This window comes from Mus caroli, unplaced genomic scaffold (assembly GCF_978045245.1).
Source record: "Mus caroli unplaced genomic scaffold, Mus_caroli_1 scaffold_14, whole genome shotgun sequence".
Classification (NCBI taxonomy): domain Eukaryota; kingdom Metazoa; phylum Chordata; class Mammalia; order Rodentia; family Muridae; genus Mus; species Mus caroli.
In genome coordinates, this window is record NW_028227269.1 from 963,235 (window position 1) to 980,075 (window position 16,841).

General features: G+C 47.5%; 1 protein-coding gene across 4 annotated transcripts in view; it reads left to right on the top strand.

The window, feature by feature from the left end:
* Dnmt3a (DNA methyltransferase 3 alpha) overlaps positions 1-7,069 on the top strand; it is a 105,436-nt gene extending 98,367 nt beyond the window's left edge. For all 4 annotated transcript variants that reach the window (XM_029484347.2, XM_029484345.2, XM_029484346.2 and 1 more), the window contains one exon: positions 260-7,069. In XM_029484347.2, the coding sequence (XP_029340207.1) occupies positions 260-401 (142 nt within the window). In that variant the 3' untranslated portion in view covers positions 402-7,069. The remainder of the gene's footprint in view (positions 1-259) is intronic.
* The last annotated feature ends 9,772 nt before the right edge of the window (positions 7,070-16,841 follow it).

Here is a 16,841-nt window from a genome sequence, read left to right on the forward strand (position 1 = left end):
GCCTGCACCCTCCAGTTCTCATGTGCAGAGTGCCTATAGAGCACATCCAAGAGGCATTTCAGAGATCTGGGGGTTTTGCTTTGTTTTTTTTTACTGCCTTTGTTTCTGGGGAGTGTGAATCTCAAAGCTGGGATTATACTACCTATCTTTATACCCACAGAGAGCCTGGCACATGGCAGCCTGTGACAGGAATTCAGAGTAAACTAACATCCGCCATCACACCCACACTCACTCGGCCTTCCCTGCCTTCCTCCCACAGGGTGTTTGGCTTCCCCGTCCACTACACAGACGTCTCCAACATGAGCCGCTTGGCGAGGCAGAGACTGCTGGGCCGATCGTGGAGCGTGCCGGTCATCCGCCACCTCTTCGCTCCGCTGAAGGAATATTTTGCTTGTGTGTAAGGGACATGGGGGCAAACTGAAGTAGTGATGATAAAAAAAGTTAAACAAACAAACAAACAAAAAACAAAACAAAACAATAAAACACCAAGAACGAGAGGACGGAGAAAAGTTCAGCACCCAGAAGAGAAAAAGGAATTTAAATCAAACCACAGAGGAGGAAACGCCGGAGGGCTTGGCCTTGCAAAAGGGTTGGACATCATCTCCTGAGTTTTCAATGTTCACCTTCAGTCCTATCTAAAAAGCAAAATAGGCCCCTTCCCTTCTTCCCCTCCTGTCCTAGGAGGCGAACTTTTTGTTTTCTACTCTTTTTCAGAGGGGTTTTCTGTTTGTTTGGGTTTTTGTTTCTTGCTGTGACTGAAACAAGAGAGTTATTGCAGCAAAATCAGTAACAACAAAAAGTAGTAATGCCTTGGAGAGGAAAGGGAGAGAGGGAAAATTCTATAAAAACTTAAAATATTGGTTTTTTTTTTTTTCCTTTTCTATATATCTCTTTGGTTGTCTCTAGCCTGATCAGATAGGAGCACAAACAGGAAGAGAATAGAGACCCTCGGAGGCAGTCTCCTCTCCCAGCCCCGAGCAGTCTCGACAAGCACCATTCCTGGTCATGCAAAACAGAACCCAACTAGCAGCAGGGCGCTGAGAACACCACACCAGACACTTTTCTACAGTATTTCAGGTGCCTAACACACAGGAAACCTTGAAGAAAACCAGTTTCTAGAAGCCGCTGTTACCTCTTGTTTACAGTTTATATATATATGATAGATATGAGATATATATATATATAAAAGGTACTGTTAACTACTGTACATCCCGACTTCATAATGGTGCTTTCAAAACAGCGAGGTGAGCAAAGACATCAGCTTCCGCCTGGCCCTCTGTGCAAAGGGTTTCAGCCCAGGTTGGGGAGAGGGGAACAGCTGGAGGGGGTTTTAACAAACTGAAGGAGGACCCATATCGCCCCCACCCCCGCCCCATGCCTAGCTTCTCCTGCCAAAAAGGGGCTCAGCTGAGGTGGTCGAACCCTGGGGAAGCTGAGTGTGGAATTTATCCAGACTCGCGTGCAATAACCTTAGAATATGAATCTAAAATGACTGCCTCAGAAAAATGGCTTGAGAAAACATTGTCCCTGATTTTGAATTCGTCAGCCACGTTGAAGGTCCCTTGTGGGATCAGAAATAGTCCAGAGTGAGGGAAAGTGACCCGCCATTAACCCCACCTGGAGCAAATAAAAAAACATACAAAATGTACTGGTGCTTTCTGTCTAAGTTGCCTTTTGTGTGTTCTTTTATAAGGCCCCACCATCCCCTCTGCACACGGCAGCTCCGGTCCTGGAATGTGATGTTTTTGGTCATCTCTAAAGACTGCAGTTTCATACTTGGGAGGCTGATGACACCTTTATTATAATTATTCTTATGGTTCTGGCTATAATTGTTTTAAGATTTTCTTTCAGAAAACAAAAACCCAACACCCTTCCCTTTAGGTTTCAAACCAAGGTGCAGGGGGGTGGCAGGTGCTTTTTTAAGGACCAGTGGCTCTGGTGCCCTGGCTCCCACCCCTCAGGCCAGGTGAGCCACTGGGCAACAAGCTAGGCAGCCAGGGAGTTTGAGGCCCACCCTCCGGGCCAGTCACTCTTCTCTTCTTCCCTTCCTCGTGAGTCCGGTGTGTCAGGGCTGGAGGGAGGCCGGGGCAGCCTCCCTCCTTGTGTGTGTGTTTGGAGTGGCGTGTGTTTCTTTTCTAGTGTTTGCTCTGATAGCTGTGCTCTTACCTTGAGTCAGCTTCACCTGGGGCCCATGTGCTCGCACTTTGTTCTGCTTCCCACCCAGGGCGGGCAGCCTGGCATTGGCACTGGGAAGGGAAGGTGTGGTGGCCCCAGGGTGAGGGCTTGCCTGGATGGATGGAGTGTAGATATGTGGCATATAGAGATATATATTTTATAATGGGAGGGGGGACGGCACCTCCTGGGACCAGCAGAGACTGGGAGGTGTGCTGTCAAGCACATGGTCCCAAGACCGCATCCCTAGAAAGATGGGGCCTATGATAGGCCCTGTATAAATACATAGATAGGGTCATGTATAAGAAATATACACAGTGGGGGTTGGAGGGAGTGGGCTCTGTGTTGAGCCTGGGTCCTTCCCGCAGACAGCCCCACAAACAGTATATCAGTCTAACACATGCACACCAGGGAGCCCCCAGCACACTTCTCTGCAGGATCAGGACGATGGAGTCGGCTACACAGCCCTCTCTCGTACATCTGTTGCCCTTATGACAGGTAGACTCGATCCCAGAAGGTGCTAGGTGCTGAAGTCAGGAAAAGGAGGAGGTTTGATCCAAGCAGGTGCTTCCTCTAGCAGCTCTGTGTTCTATTCCCTTTGCCTCTGGTGATGTCAGATTCTTCTGTTAGCAGCCTGTGGTTACTGACCTGCAACTCTTGGCACCAGTCAAGTCAGCCCTCAGCTCCCCTACCTATTCTTCCCAACCAAAGTCGAACTGAAATCTGTCTTGGCCATGGGTCTTCCATTGGGAAAATAAAATGTTAAAAAAAAAAAAAATTAAAATGGGACAGTGAACCTCACTTTTGGAGTGAAGTAAATCAGTAATTAGTGCTAAAACTAGTCAGAGGCTTTGGCCCCTTGCTCACTGCTCGGGACTAAGCTTGGCTGGTGGCTTGGTACACGGCTTGGGCTGTTAGTCCTGCCAACCCCTGCTCATTTTCTCTGCATAGAGTTTTAAGGTCACAGCTAGTTTCCCCTGCCATGGCAGGTATGACTGTGGGGCTGGAGCATCCAGGAGAGGGGGATGCTTGCCCTCTTGGAGTCCCTGTACTAAATGTAACGTCCTCCCTTGCTCCAGCAGGGCTCCATTCTGACCTGGAGTCCACCAGCACCATGCAGGAGGACTGGAGGGGAGGAAGGCTGCTTTAGGCAGTCCAAGGTGCTCCCTCCCCCTCTAGCAACGGTAAGGTCTTCCCAGCTCCTGTCAGGACTGTCTTCAAAGGCCATCTCTTCCCATCGCGTATGTGACAAAGCTAGCCTTTCCCAGGAGCCTAGTGCCACCTCAGCTGGGCCTGGTGCTCCTGGGCCTGGGGTTACTGTGAGGGCTCAGGAGGAGGAGTTCCCAAGGGGCTGAGTAGAGGCTTCCAGGTGGCTGACCAGTACTGACCTGACGCGGTCCCTGATGGACCCCTCATGGGGCATCGGGTGGCCTTCTCTAGCTTTCCTTCCAGCCCCATCTGTGGGCTTAGTCTTACCATAGTGTGTAGGCACCAGTCGAGTTAGCCCCCAATATCTTGGGGAGAGGTGTCTTTGGGACTGTGCCAATTTGGCTATTCATCCATCTCTACCCCAAGTGCAGCTTCTAGGGTCACCTCTGAGGAGAGCTGCTGGGATGCTGTGGTAGCTGAGGGGAGGTTGTGGGGAGTTTGCAGTGCATCTAGGAACTAGCTCACTGCAGGTGGGGTTGAAGCTGGATTCAGTCATGGGAGGTTCCCTGTGGGCTTTCCTTTCCAAAGACTAGGCTTGTTTTCCCTAGAAACTAAGGTGCTGGGGACTGGGTGACAGCCACCCCTCAGCAGGTGCCGTGTAAGTGTGAAGCCTCGTGCAGAAGATCTGTGGCCCTTGCCCAGGGGAGGTAGCGGGTGCTAGCGCCAGGGTCACAGAACCAAGGCCTCCTGACGAGGCACACATACCAGCAGGGTCCCAAGCTGGTGCTAATTCCTCTCATAGGACCCAGTAAGCCTGGGAGCCTGCAGTCGGCTGTTCTTTGCTGTGGAATACCCTGTTAGAAACCTGAGGTCCCCTAAAGAGCCTCCTGGACCCAGTCACTTTTGTGGCCAGGCTGAGTATGGCAGCAGGTAGAAAGATCCACAGGCATAAAGATCCCTGTGGCTTTTGGCAAATGACTGAAGTGTGGATGCAGGAGCAATGGGTGGAGGCCAACATCAACAGCATCCACCCTCCCCAAGAGTGTCTCTGTTCTGGGGATGCTGTGGTCCTCACTTGCTGGCTTAGGATTGGAGTTAGGCTGAGCCACTTTGAAGGAGTGTGCTTACAGGAAGATACAAATTGTTGGTTTCTCTATTCTTTACTGTACAGTGTGTCCAGAGAGTAGAAGCAAATTCCTAGGCCTGTCTGGTTGGTGCAGAGCTGTTATGGCAGTACAAGGACTTCAGGAACTGTCACTGTAAGAGCCCTGGCTGTGAGCTGGGGCTGTGTGGCCATTGCAGCTGAGTTTCCAAGCAGGCCTGCGTTTGGATCTGAGTTTGGCGCTTGACTGCTCCCAGGGCTTGTGGTGCTGACTTGTTCACTTGGCAGAGAACAGCTGAAGCCTGTTACCCTGTGAGGAGGTGGAGTTAGTGGCCCTTTCCAATTGATCTGTCCCATCCGGGTAGAATCAGCACTAGGAGCAGTGCTGGGTCAGAAGTCCTAAGGAAAGGACTCGGGTTGATCAGGGTCATTGTGAGCTTGTGTGTTTGTGTGGAGAAAGCTGAGCTTTGAGAGGAAAAGCCTTGGCTTGCAGGCTTCCAAGACACAGCTAAGGTTGGCCTTTGGTTGGAGACAAGTCTCTAGCCCAGACACTGGAGTAGGCATTGAGACCAAGAGGCAGGCCAAGATGGACATCTGTGGAAGGCCCTTTGCTGGTAGGGAGTCACAGCTTCTCTAGGGGACCCCAGAACTCTGTAACTGGCTCCCCTACTGGGACAAGCTCCATTTGTGGGCTCATAGAGTGGCCATAGAGTGGGTTTAACCCAGCACCAAGCCTGAGGGCATGAGCAGTGGTCTAAAGTCTCACATAGTCCCATTTTACAGACTAATTTGATTGCCCGGCCATAGAATTCTACAGAAACAACAATCACTGAAAAGCTGAATTCCTTAGAATATGCAGAGGGAGGAGATGACTCAACACGGTGCTAAACACATTTTATTAAAAATATATATTGTTAAATTAAGTCTGCTGTCTGGACAATGACGTTCTGTTTTGTTTTCTTGTAGTGGAGTTTAAAAGAGACTATTGTTTTACTCTGATATATTATTATTAAAAAGGCATTTTAACTTTGTACTTGAAAACTAAGTGAGCGATTTCACGTGTTTTAGCTGAGACATCGAAGTAGCGGGTGCTTACTTGTGGGAAATCATGTATTCATACTACAAAATAAACTCCGTAGCTGATTTGGTAATAACTTTTACTGTTACAGACGAATTCGCTTTGACCCCGGTGGCAGAGCGCTTTGACTCCACATTCCACGCAGCTAAGTGCAGGACCTTCCAGAACCTTCCCCGGTCCCCCTGGTCCTCTTTCGGTTCCTCTTCCTAGCTCTCTCTTTTCCTAATTTTTTTTTTAAGAATTGTCGTTTGTTTTTCCTGGTCCCGGCTTCCTTCTACCACTGTATTTTTTGTTAGGGTTGCTTCTCTATTTATTGACAGTAATAATGTACATTTCACAGTCTGGTTCTGGGACAGCCAGGAGGGGTGTGGGGGGCTGCATACAGCTTGCTGCACTCTCCGGTGTCCTGTTGTATCTCTGTGTACGTGATGCTTGTGACATAGCTGTTGAAGAAATATTAAAAGGTCAATGCGTACAGCAGGTGTAGAGAGTCCGTCAGTTCCGCTTCATCACTTTTTTTTTTTGTGCCCAGAAGAATATAATAAAGCTCCTTTCTAATGTACTTGTGCTGGAGAACACTTGAATAAATGGACTGTTTTTGTGCAAAAAGAAAAACGGAAAAAAAAAAAGCACCGTCATAATGTCCTTTTGTCCTGCGACTCCTTTCCCCTGATGTGACCACTCACAGTCCTCCAGTGGGCTGAAGTGGGTGCAGTTTATGTTGGGAGGGTCTGGGAAATGGATTTCTAAAGTATCTCTCATATGGGTGTTAACTAGGGGTTGGGACCCAAGGGCAGAGGGAGTTTGGTTCAAGATCAAAGACAGGTTAGACTAAGGTGAAGTTGTCTAGTTGATTTCCAAAACCAGCAGATTCTTGAGACCAGAGCAGGCAACAGATTGGCATCCTGGCTAGCTGGCAGTAGGACCAGCAGGGACTTATGGATCCCAGAGTCCAGAAGGAAGAAGTCAGGAAAGGAGGGAGGCAGCTGGGGCTGGAGGAATCCTGGAAGAACCTTGTGTTTAAAGGAGATATTTGCAAACACTTGACAGGTGACCCAAGGGCTGGGACCAGCTGCCAATAGGGCTACTGCTAGTCTAAGCATAGGCTGCCTGGCAGGGCCTTGCAGCCTGAGGAGTTGCCCACCGTGTCTCTGTCATACCTGTCTAGAAGGGCCGTCTGAGTGCAGGGTCGGTCTGTCCTGCATATCTCCGGGAGTAGCCAGCAGGCTTGGCCTGGGGTTCCACTCCTAAGGACTGTCCACCCGTTTCTTCCAGCAAACTTTCTGGACGGTTGTATAGGGGAGATATGGTGTGGCGATCCTTGAGCAGACTGGGAAAGTTTGGCTAAACAGGTTTTCTCATGGGCACTTTTTCTTGCTTTTTCTTTGACAAGGTTGTAAATGTATATTTGGCTTTTACTCTACTTTTTTTCTTGATGTTTTTCAATGTTGATGTGGAATCTTACTTTCAAATGGCTGCATGGCATTTTCTTGTTGAATGTTTGTTTATATATATTTTATTTTCGCTATAAATAGAGCTTCAATAAACATCTTTATGTTTTGGCTTCCCCCTTTTTTGTATTTTTTTTTCCCCTTGAAATAGATTCCCAGAAATGAGACCAGTTGGAGAAAGTCACAGTGGACATTTTGGTTTCTTCCTGATTCCTTCAAAGAGATCAGCAGGCAAGCTTCGGGTTTCAGCTCAGAGATTCTGTCTGGTCCCTTAGTGAGCAGTTCCCACCTTGTCTCAGCCGGTTCTCTACAGCATCTCAAGTTCCCTGGGGCTGCGTTAACTTAGAAACGAAGCCACCCACTTAGCTCACTGTTCTGAAAGCTGGGTCCAGCATCCTGGGCCTCATGCTGTCAGGCACAGGCAGAAGAAAGAATTCAGACTCACCTCATACAGAACCCTGCCCTCAAAGGCCCACTTCTCCAATCTACTGCAGAGGAATACAGAGAAGACAAGCCACACAGAACCCGTAGCACACATGTTAATCCCAGTGGGAAAGTGTGGAACTCAGAGAGCATTTCCTTGGGTGTGATAAAGCAACTTCACCTGTCTCTACCCATGAGCCTTCAGTCTTTTCCTGTCTCCCCAGGCCCCCCAGTCCTCCCAGTGCCAGAGTTATAGGTGCACAACCACACCTGGCTTTTGATATAGGTTCTTGGGATTGAACTCAGGTCTTTATACTTAACACAGCAAGCAGGCTTTTCCACTGAGCCATCTCCCCAGCTCAAGGGTGCTGTTTATTTTTTGAGAAGCTAGACACTAAGGAAAAGCAGGGACGTTTTGCAAATCCTCTTTGCTGGAAGAATACAGTCAGGGATGATCCAGCCTCCATCTTCCAAGACTGTTCCCAAGGTTCAGGAAAGATGGGAAGACATGAAGAAGTTGGGGAGAGATTGGTATAGACACTCTTGGTTCTGAAAGCCATTCCTAAATATTTAAGGGCCATCCAAGCCAGGGTTGGGAGAGCTTACTCAAGTCAAGGAGCTGCCTGCCATTTGATTAATAAAAACCTATTGGTTCTTGGTGTCACTTGATAATATAGGGTTTGGGGGAGCAAAGATGGGGTGGGGGTGGGGGACAGAGCCAGGGCTGACAGAGTCAAACAAGAGTTTGGTGGAAGCAAGGTAGACAGTTGAGTGGCAACCCCCATAGTGAGGTGGTATGTGGTATATGCACAAAGTCTGCTACCTGGGCTGTACCTTCAGGTTCTGCGAGGCTGACAGATGGGACAGAAGAGGTGAGGCAAGGGGCTGACCAAGAGGGTGGCTAAGTACACACAGCAGAGCTGGCATGGGCTCTGATATAACCTCTGGGTATGTGCATGTCAGACCTGGGGCTGCAGTGAGGTAAGACAATGGCTGTTAAGGACGAGCACAAGTCACCAGGCATCACCCACAATGATCCATTTTGCCTTGGCTTCAGGGCACGTTGAAAGGATAAATCTTGCCCCTCAGTGGCCTCTTGACTGGGACTCTGACAGGGGCCTGCTGGCTTGGGAGGAAGGTCTGGGGAGCTATAGGTGTACCAACCTTGGCCCCTCTGTTGCCCTACCCCTTTCTTAGCTCCCTCATTTTTAACCCAGGCTCAGGTTCAACTTGTAGCCCCTATCAGTTCCACACTGGCTCCTCGCAGTGACCTCTGCCTGCTCACAGTGGATCACAGGGTCAGCCTGGTTCAGTAAGCTGTGACGGAGGTATATGTGAGCATGCATGTGGCTCTTGCAATTCAGACACCTTTCTTTTCCAGGGGTAGCTGGGTCTTTCTTCTAAGAAGGGTTGGTTTGGAGCCGGGCGTGGTAGCGCACGCCTTTAATCCCAGCACTCGGGAGGCAGAGGCAGGCGGATTTCTGAGTTCGAGGCCAGCCTGGTCTACAAAGTGAGTTCCAGGACAGCCAGGGCTAGACAGAAAAACCCTGTCTCGAAAAACCAAAAAAAAAAAAAAAAAAAAAAAAAAAAGAAGGGTTGGTTTGGTCCCCCAGGAAAGGCCATTGAGAACCATCCAATGTGGGCTCTCTAGTGAGCTGTAACCTGGGCAACAGTATACCATAGATAGATAGATAGATAGATAGATAGATAGATAGATAGATAGAACACACACACACAACCCAAACAAACAAAACCCAACCCTAATCCCCAAGGAAATAAACCATTGAGACACAGAGGAAGAGAGTTTGAAAATCAAATCTCTCAGGCCCACTATCTCCCTCTATATGCAACCATGCTCATTAAAAGACAGTTTCTTAGGGCCTGTGAAATGTCTCTGTGGGTAAAAGTACTTGCTGCCAAGCCTGGTGGCACTAGGTCACCAGAAGTCACATGGTGCAAACAGAGAATAACTTCTGCAAGGGTCCTCTGACCTCCAAATGTCTTCAGAGGCCTGTGTGTATCCATGTGTGCATGTACACACAAACACACGATAAATAAATGATAAAAAGTTATGTAGAATCGCACTGGTACAAGAATGGGATTGAGAAAATCTGAAAGGAGTGAGCTAAGGCTTTGGCTGTGATATATCAACTTTTATGCAGATGTTTCCAGAGAAGTGCACTGGAGGTGGAGACGTGAGGACCCATAGTTCAGGCCCTGTGTAGTTTGAGACCACACTGGGTTACGTGAGACCTTGTCACAAAAATCCCCCCAGTGGACAAGACAACAATAATAACAACAGAAACCATAAATACCCTTTCCTAGTAAAAGAAAAGGCAAGGCTGGGCTGGAGAGATGGCTCAGTGGTTAAGAGCACTGACTGCTCTTCCAGAGGTCCTGAGTTCAATTCCCAGAAACCACATGGTGGCTCACAACCATCTGTAATGGGATCTGATGCCTTCTTCTGGTGTGACAGTGTACTCACATACATTAAATAAATAAATAAATAAATATTTTAGCCTTTAATCCCAGCACTCGGAAAGCAGAGGCAGGCGGATTTCTGAGTTCGAGGCCAGCCTGGTCTACAAAGTGAGTTCCAGGACAGCCAGGGCTACACAGAGAAACCCTGTCTCAAAGAGAAAAAAAAAAAAAAAAAGTTTTAAAAAAAAGAAAAGAAAGAAAAAGCAAGGCTGAGAAGATCACACACACACACACACACACACACACACACCATTTTAAAAGAGGGAAGGGAACTACTCTTTTCTGCAGGAGCACTGGTCAACTTTGTACTATTACTTAAAGCATTCGCCAGGTTAGACTACAGCCATGAACAATCCTTCTGCGCTGCACAACTTAATCACTTAACCGTTCCGGCCTCCTGGCGTCCAGCAGGAACTCTGAGGGCGCATGCTCACTCCACATGTGTTCCTGGGAGCGTTTGTTTTAGGGTAAATGCCCGGATATCGAGTTGCTGGGCATAGTTTTGGGCCTTTGCACATTTTAGATTCTGCATTTTCAGCTGATATCAGGGTAACCCTGCCTTTCCTGCACAGACTGGCTTTCCTCGCAGCCACCAAAAGTTCCCTGCCAGCCTCTTAGCATACACTTCTGTGTGGAAGAACACTGAAGACCCACCTGTTCCTACCCACACAGTGTCACGCCTGAAATGTGAGTGGCAGAATGACAGGCAGCCCAGAGCACTTGGAGGAGCTGTCACGGTTGTCACCCTCTTCCAGAGTCTCCTGGGACACGCCTGGTGAGAATAGAGCCTCTGGCTTCTCCCTTGCAAAGTCACATGGCAGGGACAGGCAGGGACCTACAGAGCAAGGCGGTGCTCTGTGCCCCTGCAGCAAACTGGGAGCACCTATGATGCACAGGAAGGTTTGAATGAGAGGCCCTGGGGACAAGCCGGGCTTCCTGCTGTTAAGGTTGGCTGGCTGGTGATGGAGTGTCTGGAGCCTCCGTGGCCTCTGAGGATGAGCTCTGCAAGCTTAGAGAAGAATAAGGGGAGGGGAGGGGACGGCACAATTGCACCAACCCAGGACCAGCTGGAGAAACCACACCACGTGGTCCCACTTGGCCTTAGTTTACGTTTTCATTTTATAATCATTAAATTTCCATTTCAACTTTATTTAAAAAATATTAATACCTCCGGATGGCGGTGGCGCACGCCTTTAATCCCAGCACTTAGGAGGCAGAGACAGGCAGATTTCTGAGTTCGAGGCCAGCCTGGTCTACAGAGTGAGTTCCAGGACAGCCAGGGCTATACAGAGAAACTCTGTCTCGAAAAACCAGGAAAAAAAAATACCAATCTTTTAGCTACTAACTTATTTTTATTAATTTAATGCTTAATTTTAATGTTTTATAGTTTGCTTTTGTTTTTGCTTAGTGAGACAGGATCTCTGAGTTGTTATGTAATGCAAAATAACCAGAATCGCTGATTCTCCTGCCTCTGATTCCTCAGCGAGGGACTGCAGGCCTGAAGTACACCATTCTTTATACAGTGCCCATAGAAACTAGGGCTTTGTGGATGTTAGCTAAGCACTCTACCCAAGGATCTACATCTCCAGCCCGTTTACCTCACCTTCGATTACTTGTGTAATTTATTTGTGTGTGTGTTGGGTGTGCACACGTGCTCTAGAGTGGCACATGGGTAGGAGGAGGTCAGAGGACAGTTTGACAACTTGCAGGAGTCAGTTAACTCTTTCCATTACGTGGGTCCTGGAGACCAAACTCAGGTCATCAGATTTGAGACAAGCACCGTCTCCTGATGAGCCTTAGCCTCAGACTTCATTTTGAAAACTGGCTGACCTGCTCTGAACTCACAGAAAGAGTGTGCCAGGGTGCCACGTCCATCCTTGATTAATCTCTAGGAGGTGTTTGTTTCTTTTTGAGACAGGCTCTCACTATCCAGGCCGGGTTGTCCTAGGAGCTCACTACGTAGACTCAGATCTGCCTGCCTCTGCCTCCTGAGTGTTGGACTCAACTGACTTTGCTTTTATAAAGGCAAATGTCTGTGTGTGTGTGCGCGCGCTCACGTGGAAAAGGTGCTTGTCACCACAGCTGACAACCTGAATGCAGTCCCTGAACCCACATTGTTGGAGAAAACTGACTCCTGGGAGGTGGCCTCTGCCCTCTGTGTACATGCCATGGCTCAGGTGTTGTTCCCTCTCTCATATACAGACACTAGGTTGTTTTTAGTTTTCCAGACAGGGTCTTACTGCATAGCCCTGGCTGATCACTATGTAGAACATGCTGGCTTAGAATTCCTAGCACAGGTCCCATCCCACCTGGTTAAATAAAGAAAGGCACGGGACATGGTGGCTCACAGACAATCTGTTTTTTTGTTGTTGTTTGTTTTGTTTTGTTTTGGTTTGGTTTGGTTTGGTTTTTGTTTTTAGAGACAGGGTTTCTCTGTGTAGCTCTGGCTGTCCTGGAACTCACTCTGTAGACCAGGCTGGCCTCGAACTCAGAAATCTGCCTGCCTCTGTCTCCCAAGTCCTGGGATTAAAGGCGTGTACCACAGACAGAAAGGCACGGGACATGGTGGCTCACAGACATCTGTAACTTTAATCCTTCTTTTGGCCTTTTTGGGGTGCCAGGCATGCATGCAGTAAACTTACATATGTAAGGAATATTAAATATGAATCTTTTCTATCAACTACTATAACACTTGTGTTTAGGATGGGAAATCCAATCTTTTTATCTCCCCCACCTTGTGTCTTCGATGGTGGCGCACACCTTTAATCCCAGCACTCAGGAGGCAGAGGCAGGCAAATTTCTGAGTTCGAGGCCAGCCTGGCCTACAGAGTTCCAGGACAGCCAAGGCTATACAGAGAAACCCTGTCTCAAAACAAAACAAACAAACAAACAAAACAAAACAAAAAACAAAGCAAAAACCTTGTGTATTTTCATGCAAATATTTTACCAACACCAGCAGCAAAACCCTTGTTTGTATAAGGGGCCACTGCTGCATTTCAAGAATCTGATGGCCCTGGTAGTGGCCCCTCCCCCCACCCCTTCCTTTCCTGTGCCTCAGGATTTTAGGATTAGCCAGTCAATAAAACTGTAGGGTCAGACCCCAGACAAAGGGGAAAAGACTCAGTCACCTCTTGAGTTAGAATAGAAAGTGCTCTTCCTGTCTCTGTGTCTGCTTTTCTGAGCATCCTGGCTGTCCTGGAACTCTCTGTAGGCCACAGAGCTCCATGTGCTTCTGCATCCCAAGGGTTGGAATTAAAGGTGTGCGCTGCTACTCCCAGCTTTAAGCGCATCCTCTTGATCAAGAGTAAATTTTTCCCTGTCTAGATACTTTGCTTGAAGTGGTGATCTTCTGTGATCGTAACACATGTGTTATTTCTAACACAAACATGCAGGCGAAATACGCAGACACATGAAATAAAAAAATCTCTTAGGTTGGAAAGGTGTGGGGAGCTGGAGAGATTCAGTGGTTAGGAATACCTGTTTGTTTTTCTTTTAGAGGACCTGAGTTCAAATCCCAGTGCCTGAGCTGGCCATCTTACAATCACATGTAAATCCAGCTGTAGGGGACTCAATACCTTCTTCTAACCTTCATGAACACACACTCAAATTCAAGTTAAAAAAAAAAGAAGAAGAAAGAAAGACACCAGACGTGGTGGTGCACGCCTTTAATCCCAGCACTTGGGAGGCAGAGGCAGGCGGATTTCTGAGTTCGAGGCCAACCTGGTCTACAAAGTAAGTTCCAGGACAGCCAGGGCTACACAGAGAAACCCTGTCTCGAAAAACCAAAACCAAAACCAAAAAAGAAAAGGAAGAAAGAGAAGGGGGGGGGGGGAAGGAAGAGAAAAAAGGGAGGAAAGAAAGAAATCCCCACAGCATATTTAGTGAAAGCCCAGAAGGGTGTCTCTCTCACTGCCAGGCTCTAGCCTACAGCCAAGAGCCAACTGACTTTACTACCCCCATCCAACATTTTCGAGCTCTCTGGGTAGCCACTGCATGTGTATGTATAGCTACACTGACCTATCTGTATGTAATCTTACAGACCAACCTGGCTCTCAGAACCTTGTTCTCCTAAAAGCAGGTGTCAGAGCTCTTTCAAATCACCCAGCCCAGGGTACCACCTCTACTCTAGCAGTTTTTTACGCTTACAGAAGATGCTGCAGAGAAATCAATCCTTAGAAGTGGAATTGCTGGCCAGGCAGGCACACACAGTTGAAATGTTGATGGCTTTGGTGAAATCACCACCCTTAAAGGCTCCAGCGATTTCCATTTCCACAACTAATGTCACCCCCAGAGCACTTGTGCGTATCTTTGTTGGACACTTGCCTTTCATTCTAATTTGTGTTTTAACAGTGGAGAGCTGAGCTGGGCTTTCTGTACCTCTGTCCTGCATCGATCTCTCTCACTCTGTCTTCTAGGTTCCCCCTGACTGCTTCATGGATTTCTGATCCTTCTTTGTAGTTAAGGAAATTAGTATGCTGTCTCTCATTCCGATGTAAGTATTTCCCGCAGCCTATCCACTGCCTAGCTGGGTTGTTTTCACGGGGGAGCTTTACATTTTAAAGACTCAGATTAATATATGCATACCCCACTTCCTCTCTACACACTCCGTGCTCCCATTTTGAGGGTTCCATTTTGAACCTGCCCACTATTAAGTCTAACATAAAGGAAAAGAGGTTTTCGTCCATATTTAGTTGCTCTCTGCAGGGTCACCTGTCTCCAGCACTGTTTACTGAATAGACCATTTCCCCAATGATTTAGGGCCACTTTGAGAGTGTGAACGTCCACACATAGTGGATCTGTTTCCAAACTGGTGTGTCTTATTGATTTTCCTGCCTATTTTTGAGCTCGGGCCAAGTCGCCTCATTTGCCACAGGTTCACACTTTACTTCTACCACCTGGTAAGAGGTTTATCGCCACTTTTCACTTATTTATCTTCCAGATGACTTCCAGTGTTGTTTTCTTAGCCTCGTGGGAGAGCAACATAAAACTCATACAACATAATCGAATCGTCATGTGCTCTGCAGAGAAAGAGTCCTGCATGGGGAAGGGGAAGACAAGACAGAAGGTTTTGTCTGTGATAATTCGTATCTGGCAAATGTATAGGTTATCCCAGGGAGACATGTCCTCATACATATCACTCCCTCTCTCCTCTTTAACTGGGATCTCACTATGTAGACCATGCTGGACTCCAACACACCCAAAGAGATCTGCCTGCCTCCGTCTTCCAGATTCTGGGAGAAAAATACACATGCCACCTTTTATTTAATTAAATGTATTTATTTAGCCGGGCGTGGTGGCACACACCTTTAATCCCAGCACTCGGGATGCTGAGGCAGGCAGATCTCTGAGTTCCAGGCCAGCCTGGTCTACAGAGTGAGTTCTATAAAAGCCAGGGCTACACAGAGAGACCCTGTCTTGAAAACCCAAACAAACAAAAAATTTATTTGGGTTTCCAAGACAGAGTTTCTTTGTGTAAAACATCCTGTCCTTAATTAATTAATTAATTTTGAGGCAGGGTTTCTCTGTGTAGCACTGGCTGTCCTGGAACTCGCTCTGTAGACCAGGCTGGCCTCAAACCCATAGAGATCCACCTCCCTATGTCTCCCCAGTGCTGGGATTAAAGCTGTGCATCTCCACTGCCCAGCTACCATGCCCATTATTTAAGATAGAATCATGTGTAGTTTACAAATTTTCTCTGTAGCCAAGGGTGGCCATGAACTCCCAATTCTTCACCTACCTCCAGAATACTGGGATTACACACTTCCCTACTGCCCTGGTCACAGAATGCTTCTTTTGGCAAAAATGTATTTACAAAAGTATGGGTTTTTTTGTATGCCCTCCCTTGTTCCCTAATAATGCCACGGAGACCTTTATATTTGTTAATAAGCTCCTTGCACGATAGCTGGGCGGTTACTGAGTTATTTTAAACGGACTATGCTGGCATGGCCTACTTCCCAGTCACATGGCCATTACCTGCCACCGTGGTCTTGCCCTGGCTTCCTTCATCTGTGTCCCAGTGGGAACTCCTCAGAGTCCAGCTGAAACCCTCTCCCTGGCTCTCTGGGCTCAGAAATCTTGCCTTTTCTTCTCCTGCCCAGCTAGATATAGGCTGACCAGCTCTACATTGACCAATCAGAAGATGATGGAGAACATGTTTTACAAAAACGGAGTCAGGAAATTCTTCACAATAATGGCCACACCCAAGTCTGGACTGCAGCCAGATCTCAGGTACAGAAATCAGCATTGGAATACATCCCCCAACATGTATCTTGGTATTTATTCAAGCCATTATATCTTTCAAGCTCGCATCTTTCATCTAGAGAGGACTTACAGGATTCTCATTAACACATTTCTAAACAGCCCTTCTTGTGTTGGTAGTATGAATGCATTCTTCTCATCCAGTGTGTTTTCTAACTGTTTATTACAAGGGATCATTCTGAAAAATGCTTTAAGCAGGGTATCGTGTAGCCTAAGTTGGCTGTGGTTACTATATTGAAGCTAGCCTTGAACTCTTGATCTTCCTGCCTCTGCCTCCTGAATTTCTAGGATTGCCTTACCAACTTGAATAACTAGACGCTGGCTCTCTTTGTGGGTTTTCCTTCCACCCTTCACCCCTTTTCTTCCTTTTGACCTCTGAACACTAGATAGAAGAGACAACAGGACAGAGGGGAATGAAGGAAACATTATCATTAGACTACTTCCTGTGAGTTTGATCTCTTAGATGTCAGGACATCTAATTTCTTCTTGTTGTTTCTTCTTTGCATGTGACTTCTTAACAGCAACCAATAGCCCCCGCCACGGGGGCTCTAGCATTTATTATTTATTCTGAAAGTCCTCAGAATTCCAAAGGTCACACAATCATAGTAACTATCTGCAGCTGGCAAATCCATGCTCTTGCTAGAGCACAAGGCAAATCATAGTCAGCTGCTGTGGGTGACCTGAAGCAGCCCCATATCCCAGGCCTGGGAAATTCTCACCACAAGCT